We start from the raw sequence: 19037 nt of genomic DNA, 5'->3' as shown, positions 1-19037 counted from the left end.
GTCATTAACTGCACATTTTAACATTTTCCATTCTTTTTTCACTATTTCAGTAGTGTGTGTTAAATGCTTCCATCAAACCCACCCCCATCTCTCCAAAACACACTCAACACTACTGCCCTCTCCAAGCACACGTCTATTTTGAGTTTGTTTGCTTGCTGACTTTTTTTCCCTCCCCCAAATCTCTCTTTGCCTGGTTTTCCCTCTTATATTTTTGTTCCGCTGGAAGTGGACATTTCAGAAGCCTGTAATTACCTCAACCCTTTGTAATAACACAGCAGAGGCATACAAACAGCAGAACAGAGTCCAGTATGGTAGAGACAGAGAAAGAGGGAAAGAGTGAGTAGAGGGGAAACAAGCAGAAGATTGAGATTAAAGAACAAAAAACAAAATCTTAGAAAATGATCAAGAGGGTGTGACCAAAGTATTAGAAAATTGAGAGGGGGCAGATATGTGAAGGGACAACATAGAAGCCTTTTTTCACACCTGATGAGCACTGGAAGCAAAGCCAAAGCCCAGTTGTCGACAGACCACCATGGCCTCGTTGATGCCCCAGTTCTCGCTGCAGACGGACCCCCAGCGCTTAACACCCCCCACCTCCAACAGCACCTCCACCCGACCCTCTGCGGACGCCCTGCCTCCGGCCAGCCGCACCTTGAGTATAGAATTAGATACGGTTAGGTGAATCAACATGTAGCTTGCTGTAAATCTACTGGTCCCAGTGGGGAATGCGTATCATTTCATCAGCTAAGACGAAGATGTAAAACAGAATAAATAAACAAATACAATAATGTGCCATCAAAAAAATGCAACCCCTTGAATTGTGGCACCTTTTCTCCTCATCAAAATCAAACTGAAATGCACTTGTGGGATTTTTGTGTCTGTGGTATATACCAAAAAAAAAAGAAGTAAATACGTTTGTGTGGCTATAGATTTGAGCATTCACATTCTCACCGTAGACTGCAGGCCTGTGTTGGGAACATTACAGCGGACTGCTACATCCTGACTGTGTTTACAGCTGTACAGTGGGACTTCTCTGTAGTGGCAATCCATGATGGACTTCTCTCTACCAGTACACTGGACACTATTCATGTGGATGGGACCGGTCCCTACAGGGCAAGCAGAGAAGGATGGTGACTATCATGCATGTCTTAGAAAAAATAAGTTGACATACATACATGCACACAATTCCATAAACCTAGCAGTCATTCATATTGGGCTGCTGGAAGCCATGACCCACACATCATTTTAGAAAGGGATTAAAAGACCAGACATGATCCGAACCTCTGATGTGGCTCCGACACCGAGCAAATACAGAGAGCCCTTAGTCCAAATTACACCGTACGCTACACTCTGCACGTATATTTTACACTAAGATAGAAGTGAAACTGCCTGAATGGAGGAAAAAGTTTCAACGCGTAGTGTTCAAGCCCTATAATTTAGCCACAAATAGTTAATGACGTCATCAAGTCGGGCTGGGTAGACGTGTCACAGTAGTTGGTGGTGTGTCTTCTCTGGCTGTTCTTTCCGTTTCTCCAAAGAGTCACTCCAGTGCAAAGAGCCAATTCATGTGTAGCGCTTGCATCGCATCAGCAAACCTTATCTGTGGTGTGGCTAGCTAAATCTTGACATTTAATGACAGTTCTCCTCGGAAAAACTGCAGCTCAGCATGATGCTCACAGAGACCAGCAAAACATGGAAACACTAAAATCGCTTCTGTGAACTGCTTCACGAAGAAAAGTTGGGAGGAATAGTGAACACCATTACCAAAGATGCTGCTCAATCGGGCAGAAAAATGGCAGTAAATTTGTGTGATTATAGTTACTGCAGAGGTATAGCAACATCAAAATAATTATGTGTGTGAATATATGGTCTACTTGGCAGAAATAAGTTTACATTGACGATTATTATATCTTAATAGTTACATGTCCAAACCCTTGAATAACAGCAAATAGATCATCCATCCATCCATTATCCGAACCGCTTATCCTGCTCTCAGGCTCGCGGGGGCGCTGGAGCCTATCCCAGCAGTCATTGGGCGGCAGGCGGGGAGGCACCCTGGACAGGCCGCCAGGCCATCACACAGGGCTGACACACACACACACACGCACGCACGCACGCACGCACGCACGCACGCACGCACGCACGCACGCACGCACACACACACACACACACACACACACACACACACACACACACACATTCATACCTAGGGGCAATTTAGTATGGCCGATTCACCTGACCTACAAGTCTTTGGACGGGAGGAAACCACACAAAATGCGGGGAGAATATGCAAACTCCACACAGAGGACGACCCGGTACGACCCCCAAGGTTGGACTACCCCGGGGCTTGTATCCAGGACCTTCTTGCTGTGAGGCGACCACGCTAACCACTGTGCCAAGATCATAATCTTTGTAAATGCTTATGCTAAATCTGCACCCTGTTGATTTCGTTACATCTTGTTCTCGCTACACTAACCTTTCATGCATAATATAGAGGAATTATTTTAACAAGAGCACATTCTGTTACTTAGTCTGCTGGAACTGGGACACAGAGTTTACACTCGTATAATCGGTCATGGGTAGAATACTACAGCAATTCAGCTTTTCAAAGAGGAATAACAGCCGGGCTGTAAACATTTTCAATGGGTTTATTTGTTATTTGTCCACTTGTTCATCAGTTCTCTGAGCACCGAGTAGCTTTTTTTAGGAATGCACATTTAGTCCGAGAAATTCTGTTTAGTCTGAGCAGAGCAATGATCAAGGCTGATGTCAAACTCAAAGTGCCTAGTGGAATCACATTAATCCAGAGTTGCTATCTTTCAACATACTCACAGGTCAATGCCCGGGGGTTTGGGTTGTGTTCAAATCGGAAGTCTTTTCGCCCAAACAGGCCACGCTTTCAAGAGTCCTACATTAAAACAAACTTTGAATAATATGTATTAAACAAGAAGGAAATTTAACTATAACCTTAATCCTAATTCTAATCTTACATAGGTTCAAGAAACCTATGTAAGATTTCTTGAACCTTGTCTGGTGCATGTATAAAACTCCAAAATAAGGATAATACCCACCTTTCCCTTACCCTCCTGTTGTGTTCAGTCATAAGCACACAACCATTTCCTTTCTTTCTGTCTTTTTATTGGCTGGTAGGCTGAAACGGGCAGCACACCTTTGGTGGTTTGAGGATTAACCTGTGCCTTTAAGGAAGGCATATAACAGAGGAACCCTATTGCCACTGACAACCTGAAGCTGCCGGACACTTGTTTGTTTGGCACAATTACTTTGTTGTATTGGTCCATTAGACCCTACAAACATTTTAAAACCGAAAAGAGTGCAACTTTAAAGGCAGCCAGTTAGCTGGTAAGGAGAGCTTTGAGGGGCCAAGAAGGAGCACTACTACCTAGGATAAGAGGTGCACCCTAACATTACCTCCAACCATCCTTCTCTGCCTTTCCAGGTTCTTTATGCTAAGGAGTAAGGTTAGTGTACAATTTGTAAGGACCCAGGAAAGCCCTGTAACACACCCTCACAGCTTCACGTCTTCATTACACATCCGATGTCGTTTTTATGATTAAAGTTATCCCATCCCTTAGGGTAGAGACCCTGGCAAAACCAAATTGCAGTTTTGTGTGCACTGCTGCAATGAGACTACACAGTCCCATAATCATGACCTGGACCTGCTCTGGTCATGGGAAATAAAACTGAATGATATTTTAAAAAACAATAATAACAACGACATGAAAGAGGCTGAGAACGCATGTGTATGTGGGCATATGTTTAATATCCCATCTTACCTTGTCCGAGCTGGGCCCTGTTGAGGGCCTCCTTTGCTGTTCCAAAGCCCAGCTCCCTGCAGACGACACTGGCTGCGTTGATGTTCCAGAGGTGGTCGCACACAGTGCCCCACTTTCCTTCCCTCAGCACCTCCACACGGCCCTCGCCCAGACGGGGCCCGGCCTTTAGGCGGACCACCAGCTAGAAGAGGAGATAGATGAAAGGGTAGCAAGAAAGGGTAAAGAGACATTTTACAGAGCGGTTCACGGTAACAGTTGAATTATCTTTAAATTCCAGAGCACACTCACTCAAAGTCACCAGCAGTGAAGAGAGCAAGGAGCAGAGCCAAAGCAGCATGACAATATTCTTGGTGTTTTCATACAACACAAAGAAAAGCAAACAAAAGAAATAACAGCTATGGTGAAATGTAGGAGGCATTGTTATCCTCTTATTTTTAGTCTTATTTTTGGACCCAAATTAGTAATCCGATTGAATTTTTCACATCCCAAAACCTCAGCAACATTTTTTTTACGTGTAATCGACTTAATATTTGTAGTTTTTATACCTATGTCCATAACTGCTCTCAATTGTCTCAAGCACAATGAGGGAGTGGTTTAGTCATTAATATTCATGAACTGACCTCTGAGAGACAAGTACAGGTTGGCAGTAAGGTTGGGCGGTGTTTCATATTTTGATGATTCAATCTGATTGGCTGTGTGTAAATGAGTGTCTGATGAGAATCACACACACACACACACACACACATATATATATATATATATATATATATATATATATACATACATAAAACTTTGTTAAAAGAATCACTCAACGGTAGGGAAAGTGCTCAAAAAATGAGCAAAATAATCCAGTGAGTCAAGCAAATTCTTTATGAGACAGTACAAGCTTAATCCATGCCATAAGCAATCATTCCATTTACTGCCTTATTTATTTTTTATTAGCTTTATTGACAGCTGATGATTGCTTATGGCATGAAACAGGCTTGTACTGTCTCATAAAGAATTTACTTGACTCACTGGATTATATATATATATATAATCTGTAGGCATGGATTTTGGTATCAGAAGCATTCTTCTTTCCATTTTTTTTTTTTTGGTAATGTTCCCTTTTTTTCTCCCCAACTGTATACGGCCAACTACCCCACTCTTCCGTGCCGTCCGGGTCGCTGCTCCACCCCGTCTGCCGAGCCGGGGAGGACTGCAGACTACCACATGGCTCCTCCGATATATATGGAGTCGCCAGCCGCTTCTTTTCACGTGACAGTGAGGAGTTTCGCCAAGGGGACGTAGCGCATGGAAGGACCACGCTGTTTCCCCCAGTTCCCCCTCCCCCCGAACAGGCGCCCCGACCGACCAGAGGAGGCGCTAGTGACCAGGACACATACCCATATCTGGATTCCCACACGTAGACACGGACAATCGTGTCGATATAGGGACGCCCGACCAACCCGGAGGTAACACGTGTTGGTAGGCAACGGAATAGACCGCTGCGCTATCCGAATGCCCCTTTTATTTCCATTTCTGTTCTCGTTTTAGTCCGAGTAGTATTTATCAATCACGTATTAATTATAATCACATTCATACAGGCGACAGGTATGGGCGCAAGTCCATGAATACTGGGATGGCAGCGTTTGTGTCAGGAAGGGTATCCGACGTAAAATGTTTGCCAAATCAGGGAGCAGCCGAAAGTAGTAGTAGTATGCGGATTGACAAAACCATACCAGATCGGTCGAGGCTCCATACCGGATCGGTCAAGGCCCGGATTAACAACGGTCGCCATTAATGCTGTGCCCTCACAGGGTACCGATGGAAACTAAAATCCGCTGTGGTGACCCCCTGAGAAACAGAGGATAAACCGGAAGAAGTAGAGTATTGACCAGTTACGTTTGAGTACGCAGTGATTTCTACAGGAACATGCTTTGGTTGCATGTTGGTAACAGTCCGTGAGGGGCGCGATAGGCGGAACTGGTTGGCTAAAGTGTCGTCTGGATCTAAAACACCTACAAAAAGTATCGATGTTTGTGTATTGTATGGAGAAACGTTCCACTCATGACGACTACTTGTGAAACAATCCGATCGTAGGCGTCGCCTCTCAACTCCAATTTCTCGCGTCTGAAATTGCTAATCCGACTGTAAACAAAGATGGGCGCACGGAAGAGGAAGTCTTACTAGGAAACGGAAGCGAGCAGCCAGCAGCTACAAGCCCCGAAATATTGGCCGTCGTCCCGTCTGGCGACGATTTTAGACTCCCTGCCCCCTCTCTTTATTATATAAAACACATGTACATTACATTATGAACACAAACTGTTAATGCCAGGGGTGCATACACAAAACAAAAGGTGAAGAACTAAAAAATATATATATAAAAAATAATACTCTTCTTCAAAATTAAATGTCAGTCTGTAAGAAGTTGATCAGAAACACAATACTGTAGCGAATTCGGGGGACAACGCAACCACAGGAAATGCCGCGGCCGGGAAGAGAACCCGTATCGCCCGCACTGCAGGAGGCATCGCTAACCGTTCGACTAAAGGGTCATACCCGCGATCCAGCGGCCAGCGTGTCTTCTTATCCATGCACGTTACACTACCCCCCTCCTTCGGGAAGCGCGTCCCCGCGCTTAAGCATTACAGCTCCTTCACGCCTAAGGGCGCATACGCTTCCGATGGCCTTACGGTCGCTCCATCCCGCTTCTGACACCAATGTAGCGAATTCGGGGGACAACGCAACCACAGGAACTGCCGCGGCCGGGAAGCGAACCCTTATCGGCCGCACCGCAGGAGGCATCGCTAACCGCTCGACTAAAGGGTCACACACGCGAGCCAGCGGCCAGCGTGTCTTCTTATCCATGCACGTTACAATACGTTCTAATTGCCTTCTTGTTTTTAGGTCCTCTTATCGTAGTACCATAATGGTGCAATTCTTGATGAAAATGTCCAAAATTTGGTTTGGAGTCTGCCCATTTCTTCTTATGAATGTGGAATCTTCCCAATAATAATGAGGAACCGGGAACACTTTATTTGTCATTTCGCTTCATGCGCTTGCGTACATGAAATGAAACGAAATGCCGTTTCCTCCAGCCCACAGCAGTACAACGCAAAGACAAAAACACATCCAAAAACTACAAGAGCACACATATCCAAACTAAAAAATAAAATAATAAAAAAATCACTGTCCAAGGGAACGAACGCCAGCCAGGATGACAGTCGGAACCGCCGGTCTGCATGGGTTAGCAGTTAGCTTAGCCCGCCCCGCTTCCGCGTCCTGTCAGACCGCCCTCAGCGTTTCCTCCTCGGACGCAGCTCCGGGCAGGGGCTGTGGTCCCCGGGCCCACCGGAGGAAGCAGACCAAGCTCTGCTAGCCGATCCAGCGCCAGCTCCCCCAGCCAGACACCGTCGACGCACCTCTCCGCACTCCTCACGACGACATCAAAAACGCCAGTCAACGCCAGGTGAGGCCGCTGCCAGACCGCCCTCGATGTTATCAGAACTGCCGGTCTGCATGGACTAGCGGTCAGCTTAGCCTGCCCCGCTCGCTCAGCCGATCCAGCGCCAGCTCTCCCAGCCATCAAACGAAGACAAAACTTAGACGCTGACATGGACGAAGACACTGCATGAACAGTACAGGGTGAGGCCGCTGCAAGCGCGAATTCGTGCAGCCATCTTCCCACACCGGAAGCAGGGGGAAAATTAACTGTAAGTGTTGTTTGTCCAGTTTTCCTTCTTTTATGATGCTGAACATCCACCTAAAATATTCTGATATTCATACGGTGATAAAATAAATGACAGATTGTTTCTTCTAGTTTACAAAAATGACAAGAATATTCCATATCAATTTTAAACCTCTCTAATGTCTTCTTTGCCGGATATATACGATGCATAATTTTAAAGGAGACGTCCTTAACTTTATTATTAAGAGAAAATTTGTCCCCAACAAGCCAAATCTTCTGGCCAATCAAATTCTCAATAAAGGGAGGCCCAAAAGAATCTTCCTGGGGGTAGAGCTACAGCTTGTATTTGATTCCTGATGTATTTATTCGAGGATTCATTTTTAGTAATATCAACCTATCCAAGAAATATACCACTACTGAATGGATCAATCATTGAGCTCTTGTTTACTGAACCTCTAAGAAGCTGCAGCACACCCCTTGGCACAGCAAAAAAAACTACTGCATACTCTTTTGGCGTAACTGGTAGCCTGAATTTAGAGAAATGTATTATATGTTAATAACTGTCCATCAGCATTAAGAAGTTGTTTAACCAATATAACACCATTGTCAACCCATTTGTTACAATAGAGTGATCTATTTTTATATTGAATATGCTTGTTATTCCAGATGTGGTAATTAGTTGGTGAAAAATTATGTTTGTAAATTAGTTTCCAGGCCAGTGGAGCTTGTTTATGAAAATTTGATAACTTAACAGGTAACTTGTCAATTTTATAATCACATTTAAGAAGAAATTTAAGTCCACCCATTGAATTAAATACATATTTAGGGAAGGTGTTCCAAATGTTGTCTTTTTCTTTCATCAAATTAGTCAACAATTTCACTTTAAAGGTATTGTTTAATGTCTCAAAATTTAGTACCTCCAGACCACCATTTCTTTTTGAGTGCACAAGATATATTTTCTTGAGTAATGACATTTGTTCCTCTAAATGAAATTAAATAAAATCTTATACAATTTTTTTTTGTATATTCCAGTAGGCATTTCCAGTGATAAGGACACATAAACGAATCTGGATATTCCCTCAGCTTTAGACAACAAAACTCTACCATTCAATGAAAGATCTGTCATCAACCACATATTAAAATGTTTCGTTTGTTCAACTATAGGGCTGAAGTTTAAGTTACTGCAAAGTTTTTCTTTCTTGTCTATGACAACACCCAGGTATGTAAGTAGCCATGTTCTTCACAGAGATACCATTCACTTCTGATAGTCACATTCCTTGAGTGGTAATAGAACAGATTTGCTCAAGTTCATTTTCAAACCTGACAGCAGAAAATTCCTCAATACATCTAACTGCTTTGGTAACCTCATGTCTATTAGATAGACATATTGTCAATCATCAGCCAGTTGGGATAATTTACGACGATTTTACACTGGGTTCTGAGATTGATCTGATGACATCATGTATATCAGAAAGAGAAAAAAAGATTGACTGAGAGAAGCTGAACTAGGGGGAGCTCTTTTCTAAAGGAGAAAATAGAAAACCTGAAATCTCTCTTTTTTGCTCATTTATTATTTCTTTTGTTTTTTTTGTTTTGTTTTATTTTTCATTAGAAAGAGACATAATGCATAACAATTATAGCCATAAGTGATACTAAACTTTAACTTATTTTTATTTTTGCCTTTTTCAAAGGCCCCTATCCAATACTTTGTTCAAACTCCTCACTCATTGTACCTTACATTTTCTAAAATATTATTTCCCACTAACCTGCATGGCTGGCGGTGGGGGAGTTCTGCCAAGGCGTGTGAATTGGGCTCCTATGATACAACGCATCACAGCATGCATGCCACCCCGACAGGGAACATCACTCCTTGAGAGAGACAGCTGGACTCGGCACTCAGACAGTGAGACCTCCACACCCGTACAAGTGACCTTCTCCACCCAGTAACCCTTCTTACTGGAGAGCGTCCTCAGCCTTGGGGGATGGAGGGGAGGAGGTGTTATGTAGATTAAGAAAGAGCAGAGACCTTTGAGAGAGACTTGTGATCATCATCACTGTGATACTGATCACAGTCACAAGGATGAAGACAATCGGCATTATTAAAACTGATGACAGGTGATGAACTCTGAAGAACAGACTTCAACTTTACCTTGAAGATGGATCTGCGAGCTTGGCGTCCCAGTATTTCCTGTAAGACACACACAGTGTGAAGCTATAAAACCATGCTAGCCCTGCTCTTCATTTATTTTGTCTTCATGTTTTGGGTGATTTTGGCTCTGCATGCTAAACAACAATTATCTTAAAAACTAATTCAAATCCTCATTTACTGTCCCCATATTCATTACCCATGTTTCATCTCCCCCTGAATCTTTGTCCTTTTGGATCACAGCTTCACTCGTTTTCTTCACTTACCTCTCCCCTCCCTACTCTTCATGCCTATCTCTCAGACTGTTAAGCCTTGGATTTAGCTGTAAATACTAAGGAGATATAACAGGGTGCAAAGACTTTGTGGCTAAACACAATCCCAATTAAAGAGCAAGAGAAGGGGGGGGGGGAGTGAGGTGGTGAAAGTCAGGGAGACAGTGTCCCACAATAGGACAGCACATAACCACTCTGTCTGTTCGCCTCTCTCCCTCACCCTTTTTTCAAACTAGCACCATCCTCATCATGCCATGTCTTTTTTCAGTCATCCATTCATGGATATTTCTGTTTTAATGTCTGTCTATATTCACTGGATGTCTGGTCGGGGACATATATGTGGAAAAATCCTATAAATACAAGCAAAGTACCATGGAATTAATCTGTGGTAGTGGCCTTATAGGAAGCTGCCAAGCTTCCACATTGTTTACAATACTGCATTCATTTTAATGGATATTAACTTAAACTAGAGTCACAATTCTAAAGGTAAACATCAGGGGGACCGCAAGCGCACGCACGCACACACACACACACACACACACACACACACACACACACACACACACACACACACACACACACACACACACACCACCACCACACTAAAAGCCAGCAAAAGGATGAAATAAAAACCTAAAACAGCAAAGGAAAAACAACAACAGGAGAATTCAATAAAAAGCATGATTCACAAACCAGGCCGAGTCTGGGAAGTATTCCCCCCCATGACATGTGTACACAAAGACACAGACATACATGCACGCACACACAAACTGAAATTCACTCACACACACACACACACACACGCATGCACACACATGCACAAACATGCTCACTTGAGCTGACTGGTCACATCACCCAGTATAACCACAGGCAGGTGCAATGTGACTGACGCCCTTCATGGAAGTGTCCAAGCTAAAGGAGTCACGATACCAAGTATAGACAGAAGGAACATTTACTCCACAACCAAAAGCATGTTGCACTAAATATTTGGCATACTAAAACTAGAGACACACCGCTTGCAGGAAAACCCCAGACCCCTACTATTGCACATGTTGTTACACTCATCTCCAAGATCAACTTAGAAAACAAGGCCACGAGAAACTCACACACCATAAACTGCACACAACAGATCTGAGAGTAAAGAGAAAAGCTTTGGAACAGTCTGTCTTTTTCATCAGACTGTATGGAAGGCTGTTGGGTGACAAGACTGTTGAGGTATAGTTTGTTTTCCTTCCCTAAGTAAGAATCTGTGCAAGGGGATGATTAATGTGAATGGGTATTCATGCATGTGCATATGCAAATATTGTGTGTAGGCATGTGTTTATATGAGTGAGTGCATTTTGTGTATCACACAGACACAAACTGTATTTGTATCAGTGAGTAGATGCGAGCATGTATCTGTGTGCACTGCATGCACGAGTGCCTTGTGTCTGTGTGGCAGTTCCAATCGTTTCATAACTCTGCGGTGAATTAAAATGAGACTATAAGACTATAAGAGGTTGTTAGTTCAAGGGGGGGAAGACGGGGGGGGGGGTTGACAAGAGGAGGGAGTGCTGCCCATATAATTGCCTGAAATGCTTGGCTGTGTCTGCTGTGCGGTCGAGCAGTAGCATGTCGGTTCACACACACCAGACACGGAAATATGCATACGTCCATATCAACTTTGCCTGCCACAGCTCTGTAAAAAGAAGGGTGTTTAAAACCCCAGCCTCGTCACCCCATATTATGGCTGGTTGCTGGGAAACAAGAGCCAAGTGATGTAGGATTGCAGTTTCTATGAACTGGGCAAATTTTATGGGCTCCACATCTTCACAGAAACAGGAAAAGCATGTTCTCATGGTGTTCGGCACTTAAATGACACATTTGCATCGTCCACTTGAGAGCTGATAATGTCATGTGTGACTGAAACTTTCCTTGGGCTGCGGGCAGAGAGAAAGACAGGCGATGGTGAAACACGGAGCTCTCTCTGCATTTCTGTGTGCTTTCAGAGAGAACCAAGCCACAGCAATTTGCCCCGGGTCACACCAAACACCTCCATCCACAACAGTATGCTGCTAACCTGGAGAACACTCATATCCCTCTCCTACTTCCACAGAATGTCTCTGGACTGCTTCCAGAAGTTGTGTGCACTTCTGACCACACAATACCATAAACCACAATGGAAACTAGAAAATTGACTAACTGGAAAAGCAAGATAACCTGTTATTATACATATTCAAAACTGCTTTGCCTGCATTGATATAGTAGTCTTAGGAGACGGTGGGTTAGGTTCTTGCACAAACTCCATAACATTCTCTACACGGGTTCATGGTTCCCAATAGATAAAGTGTTATGGTGAGATTTCTTAAAATCATAATAATAATAATAATGTATTTTCTATGGAATTATGTTTTCAGCAGAAGTGCCTGTTTGAAAAGAATAGCACCTGACTAGGAAGGTAGACCGGTAGAAATGAGGAGTTGGGGGTGGGGTGGGGGTTCAAGTAAATTTGTCAGACTCAAAGAGCATGTTTCCACGATGAACCAGGGGTGCTAGAAATTGCTTTAGCGCTTCTCTATTTTCAGCAGAGTGGGGGAGTATTAAAACATCTGTTAAATTACACAGAGCAATATAACCGGCAGAGACAAAGAGAGTCACACCAAGAGCCACATGGCGAGACAACATGCTGACACAGCAAAGGGCGTAGAGCAGGTTGAATCAAGGGAATATCCTAGATTAGAAGATCTCTCCTAGCTCTTCCCAGACTCAAACCATAATTACGGTGGCTGTAATGGACACAACCCCCAAAATGACTAGATGGCCGCCAGCATGGCAACTAGGTCCACAAGTCCTCGCTGTTATCATGTGGCTCTATAGAGAAACTCTTATCACAGCTGTATTTTTTATTTTTATTTTTTGGTGCTACTAGTGAGTTAGTTTCCTCATCATTTCAGAAAACTTTTTCAAAGAGGCAGCCACTGACACAAATATCTACCTTGAAATAGTTCAGTCCATAAAGCATATCAGGTTTCTGTGGCTTCTTCCTCTCTGGCTTAGGGGGTGGGGGGGAAGCCCTTACTCTCCCCCACAGCTGTTTACTGTGGGGCAGAAATGGATGCTTCATTCATCTCCTATGTGGTTAGGTGGAGGTTGACAAAAGAAAATAAACAAAATTCTCTGGCATCATCTAGTCTTCAAACAAGCTTGTGTTTGGGGACTTGCAAAGGCAAGAGCACGTTCCCCTAGTGCATTTGTTAGTGCAAGGTGTGCATTTGTTAATGTTGTCTGTATAATGATCAATAATGCCAAAGTCTGCTATGAGTAAATTTAGATACCGATTACAGATTTGACTAAAAAGCCTGGCAGTAAAATAACACTTAAAGAGTAACTAAACCCTAGAACATTTTAGTGAGTTTGCTGACATGTACAGGTTAGGGCCATGTAAAGGTTAAAAACATGCCAGGTTGGTCAGGAGCGTGTCTATGTTCCCTCAACCCTACTTCACAGAACTTACCTAAATTTAATCTAACTTACCTTAACCGGACTTATCCTAAACCTCTACCTAACCCTAAACTTAACCCAACGCTTACCTTAACCTCACCTTAACCGATAGTTAACCTATTCGATAGCTAGGATAGGAAAAAAAATGCAGAGGGTTACCTTTCTGGAGAGAACATGATTATGCGTATATTCAAATGATGATTATGCGTATATTCAGACGTGTTCAAGAGCTACAGCCATTTTACTCTGGCTGGGCATCTCAACGGCTTAAAATAAAACCAAAGTGCAAAGGGGATCTTGAATTGGACGACTTAGATCCAACGAGGCAAATGGCCTGGAAGTTTGTTTTCCCTCAAAGTCAAGAACAATCCCACAGGGTTTCTTGATCCGGGAATGAACCCAGTTTTACTTCTGGGGAGAAACCCTGTGAGATGAGTGAGTCTGAGAAGTTAACAGTTTAGTTTGATTCAGAATGTGGGAGGCTGTAGTTGTGGAATGGTGAATAGGGCAGTTGAGGGGAAGAGGCTTTTACCGGCCGCCTGAGCAGAGCAGGATGCTAGGTGTAATTATTGGAAACGTGGAGAGACAGATGGTACAGGGCAAACCAGTGGTTGGTTGATTCATCCTGCTAGCCAAGCCATAAAAAGACTTCAGTGGGCAGGCAGACAGACAGGCAGACAGGCAGACACACAGAGAAGGCCTGTGTGCATGTGTGTGTGTGCATGCATGCACATGCATGTGTGTGTGTGTGTGTGTGTGTGTGTGTGTGTGTGTGTGAGCGAGAGAGAGAGAGAGAGAGAGAGAGAGAGAGAGAGAGAGAGAGAGAGAGAGAGAGAGAGAGAGAGCATTGGGGTTTTGATGGTGACTGCATTAGGGCTTGGTGGTTTTGTGTAGGTTCTTTTAAGGATATTTATGACTTCGTTTAGACAGGCAGGCTGAAGCATAAGGATAACAGCCTGTCATTGCCAAAATAAGTTATTGGCCCTCAGGGCAACATAAGAGTTATGAAAGACAACAACCGATATACTTTAAATACTAATTATTCCTTTCAAAGATGACTTTTGTTTTTCATCAGTAAAATGGATGGGACTACAAATGTGCAAGCAAGTGTGATGACTGCATGACTCCAGAATGGCAAAACTGAACGCTTCTTGTCAAATATCTGAATCATGTGGATAGAATCTAACCTTTCCTTAACCCTTTAAAAAACTAATGATTAATACTACCAAGTGATTAATGATTAATACTAGAGAGAGCGCATGAGAGAGAGAGAGAGGGAGAGAGAGAGATACAGGAATATGCCGTGACAGGAACCAGTCTGTTTTGTGAATCTCTCATGTATTCTGCATGGCAACAGCAATTGCTGTCACATAAAACTTGTTTTTTATATAGGCTGTGTCTTAATTATATGAGATTAAAGGACATGCATGGGTGGTTTCATCTGAAGATGCATACCATGATGATAATAGTCCCGGAGTTTGGGTCAGACATTAATAACATACTCCTTGATACTATTTTAGAACTGTGCTGAGGCCCACGAAGCCTTAGGCTGTGAAGGCTGTGAAGGCTGTGCAGGCTCGGTTTACGCCACTGTGGACCAAGGCTGGACCAGAGCCATGCCATGTGTGGTGGTAGTAATGAAAGCTGCTGTGGTTAACCTCCACTACCGAGGAGAATGGAACAGAAGTCCCAGCGTAGATCCACCTAATCCACAAAGGGATGTGAAGCTAGTCCAATCTTGTCCATCCCTTTCACACACGCACACACAAATACATACATACGTGTGCATACTAGACGCACACACACACACACACACACACACACACACACACACACACACACACATACTGACCCCTCTTTCTTTCACTCTCTCCCTTCCCCTCTCTTTTATTTCACTTCCTCTCTCGCTCCACTCTTACTCCTCTCACCCCTCCTCACCTGTAGGCGTTCTGGTCCAGTGGTTCTGCTGCAGGGTATCCCAACATGCCGCAGGCCACACGGCTGCTGCTGAGGTCCCATCCCTGGTCACACACATGACGCCACCTCCCAGCATGCTTCACTTCCAGTACGCCCTCCGTCACCAGACCACCATGGTTGGCAGACAGTACCGGTCGTAGACGTACCTCTTCAAGGCGCCCCCTGTCAGAGCCCTGACCAGCAGATAAGGACTCTGTTTTAGGTTTGTCAGGATGCGAGGGCTAAGCCAACAGTTTTAATGAGCATCTGACAGAGGGGTTTCTCTGAGTTGCAGAGGATTATTTGGTATTTGTTAAAACAACAATTCATCTCAGTGTTTATTCAGCTCTGACTGCATGGCACGTGATTTTGATAAAAGTAACATGATAATATGTTATGGTATGTCTCTAATTTCACCCTCTAATCATACTACATAACATAGGAATTGGGAAGGAAGCCAGCATAGAAAACAGGGTGTGCATTTAATGCATTAGCGTGAGTGTCAGAGTGATAACAAGTGGCTAAAAGAAAGTGAAAACCCCGTGATGAAAGTCTTGTTATTTCCTTCGAGGGGAACTCTTGGTCTGAAATAGTGGGATGTAACAGTTAAGGCTATACAACAAAATGTGGTTTGGTCTGAAAACCTAGGCTTTGCTGGTAAAAATGAACTTAATTTGCAGGAAGCCTTATTTAAAGTTGTCTGTAATTATGCATGCCTACTTGTCTGTCGTTCTGCCAATGAAATATGTGAGTGGTAGTCAAGCCTACTGCAGCAGCAGGCACAGGATGTAGTTTATGTGCTTGCGTGTGTGTGTGTGTGTGTGTGTGTTGAGAAAATACATGGTTATACCATTAATACATATTTTCCTACCTGGGTGTAGTGTGTATCGGTCTCTGGTTCGATGTCTGGGAAATTAGAGTCTACATGGTTCCCAACAGGCTGCTGATGTCTCCTTGGTGGGGACTGTGGCTGGGACAGCCTGTTCACCTGACTCTCTGCCTCCCGTCTCACTGCTTGTGGACTAGTCCTTCCCGTCTCCTGCTGCTGCCTGTAGGCTGCGCTGTTAGCCAGACGGGAGGGTAGCTCGTGCCCTTGGGGCACCGCTAAATTGCTCTGCTGAGCTGCCCTTGAGCCACCACTGTTTCGTCGCAAGATTTGTATCTCGTGGCCATACGTCTGTGGTGAATTGCTGCTCCGCCGGGAAGAGGATGGCCCGCGGCGGAGGGCGATCTCATGTCCTCTCCTGGAGGAAGAGGAGATTTGGTCTGGGGCTGAAGGTGGAGCTGGAGGGGCCGCGGGTCGTGATTGTGAAGGTTGGGCTGGCTGGCTTCTCCCCTGTGGTCGTTGTGGCTGTCGCTCTTGGCCTGAGGGGGCCGCCTCCGAGGAGACTGCGGGGAAGCCAGGCCTCCTCTCAGGGGCACAAATGACTCCCAGGTCCTCTGCATGGGTGCAATCATTGATGCCCCAGCCATTGGAATAACACTCTGCAAGAGAGGGCTCTGTGCCTTGGCAGCGCACATTATCCAGCCAGATCAGACCTGTCGGAAAGAAGGTGTAACCTCAATGCAAAATCAGTTTTACCAAATACCTTGGAGATCATATCAATTATGTCTATCATAAACCCTGTGGTACTAATGGGTGCTGCACATTTCAGTGTTAACCCCAACGCTATCTCAGATCTAAATAAAATGGCATGCCCGGATTTACCTTGGCCCTCGCCAAACTTGGCACTATGCGCCCATGTGAGGCTGCGCTTGAAGCCCAGCTGTCGACACACTACATTAGCGAGGTTAATATCCACCTCATCATCGCACACTGTGCCCCAGGCTCCATTGTAAAACACCTCCACACGACCCTCATTTGCATTGCGGCGGCCTATCCCGGCTAGACGCACAAGCGCCTCCTGGGCAGACAGCAGGGGGAGGAAGAAAAGGAGCAGGAGGAGGATCGGGGAGAGGGAGCTCAGGCACTGTGGGTGACCCATCGTCCTGAAAGAAAAACAACAAGAAGAGCAAGAATGATTTGAGAGTGAGTGTGTGGACATAGAGAGGGAAGGCTTTGAGGGATGGCAAAGCTGATAGGTTAGACGAAGACAAACAAAGAGTGACCAAGTAAAGAGATGGGGATTTAGCAGGCAAGAGAAGAGAAGGAGAAATTGAACTTGGAGGCATTGGGCGAGACAAGGAGACATGAAGGAGAGAGGCAGGCTGATCGGGCAGAGATCCATGGAGTATTTTCTATCTATGATGCGTCATAATGAATGTGCCCGGAGAGTCACAAGAGGAGAAATGATGAAAATGTAGATTGGAAAAAAAAAGATAATGGTGGGTTACTTCATCTGCTCTTCTGAAGTTTGTCAACACACAGAGGTGGACAGCATTCTTTTGTGAATTCAGTTAAATCTGTACTGTAAGCTAGCAAAAAAAAGAGAAAAAGACTCATATAGTAGAAAAAAATAATGAACTATACAACAATCCATTTTTGTGCCAGTGTGCTTGCAAACATTATTTTCAGTTGATTCACTTTCAAGAATTAATGTGCAAACACAACCACAAACATCCCAAAAACAAAACAAAAAAATTCACATTCCGTTTCCCGAGTAGACATGTAATTATAACGTGCACTTGAAACCCTGAAGGGATGCTCCCAAGTATTTAAAAAAAAAGTGTCTGACGAATGTTTTCTTGTTGTTCCTGCATATAGCAGCTCTCTGTAAAATACAATCAGAAAATAAAAATATCTTTGAATGTGGCTTTCGGTGCGAAACAGACAAGGTGAGGAGGGAACAGTGGGAGAAGCGAGGCTATAAGTAGCCCCCCGTATCCGAACCGCAGAAACCACGGCTCTCTGCAAGACCTCGAGCATGGCTCCGTGTGTTTAGTCAACACAAGACATTAGCGAATAAACACCGTCGTAAAAATGTTTCACACGCATGAACGTGGCCCTCGGTACGACTACTACTTGAGGCACATCGGTTGAATATCTGTGTCTCTCCGTCCGTCTCTTCCAACTGTCTCCTCCGAAGGAGAGGGAGAGCGTGAAGGAAAGTAGATTCGGAGGATGTGAAGGCACGTCTATGCTAAAATACATCCACTCAGTGTTCAGCGGCGGGTCGGATACAGACGCCATGCATGCATGCTGTGCAGGCAACTGAAACGAGAGAGAGAGACGGGGGACAGGGGGGGAGACATGAGGAGTGAAAGTAGGCAAAGCAGGTAAAAGTGCAGATTAGTGGAGGGTATGCCTTTAAATAAGGTAGGCCGATGTGATGCCGTGGGGGTATTTAATGGAAAAAGGAGAGCAAAGCAGCAGAAAGGGAAGGATGCGACAACGGGAAAGCGGAGACAAGGCTGGAAAAGGCTGGAGCAGGAGCTCACCTCTTGGTTGATGTCATCCTAAAGTCAATGCCTGCTCTTCACTGACAGCGAAGAAGGCTGCCGGGGCAAAAGAAGGGAGCAAGACTTGCTACCGCTGTCTCTCTATTCTCCTCTTTTCCCTCCCTCTCCCGTTCTCTGTCACTCCCTCAGACCTGCCACTTGCTCCGTCCCTCCCATTTTCCCCCTTCATGTTAGGATTTTTTTTTCCTTCCTCCCAATTCAATGGCTTTTGTCTCTTCAATTACTTATCGCCCATCAGAACAACAGAAGAGGATATGCAGGCAGGAAACTAGACTGAAAAATAAACACGATTTCGAGAATGAAATCAATACAAAGGAAAT

At 44.5% G+C, this 19037-nt stretch overlaps 1 protein-coding gene across 1 annotated transcript in view; it reads right to left on the bottom strand.

Moving 5' to 3' along the window:
• The window catches only part of LOC130112643 (lysyl oxidase homolog 4-like), a 30485-nt gene extending 11678 nt beyond the window's left edge, over positions 1-18807 (bottom strand). Inside the window, exons 1-9 of the mRNA XM_056280096.1 lie at positions 18697-18807; positions 17027-17307; positions 16190-16857; positions 15301-15512; positions 9614-9652; positions 9231-9438; positions 3795-3975; positions 952-1106; positions 484-651 (exon numbers count right to left, since the gene is read on the bottom strand). Of these exons, the coding sequence (XP_056136071.1) occupies positions 484-651; positions 952-1106; positions 3795-3975; positions 9231-9438; positions 9614-9652; positions 15301-15512; positions 16190-16857; positions 17027-17307; positions 18697-18713 (1929 nt within the window). The 5' untranslated portion in view covers positions 18714-18807. The remainder of the gene's footprint in view (positions 1-483; positions 652-951; positions 1107-3794; positions 3976-9230; positions 9439-9613; positions 9653-15300; positions 15513-16189; positions 16858-17026; positions 17308-18696) is intronic.
• Between the last annotated feature and the right edge of the window lie 230 nt (positions 18808-19037).

Source organism: Lampris incognitus, chromosome 5, assembly GCF_029633865.1.
Source record: "Lampris incognitus isolate fLamInc1 chromosome 5, fLamInc1.hap2, whole genome shotgun sequence".
Taxonomy (NCBI): Eukaryota; Metazoa; Chordata; class Actinopteri; order Lampriformes; family Lampridae; genus Lampris; species Lampris incognitus.
The sequence above is the reverse complement of the archived record's forward strand: the minus strand, read 5'-3'. Positions and strand labels throughout refer to the sequence as shown.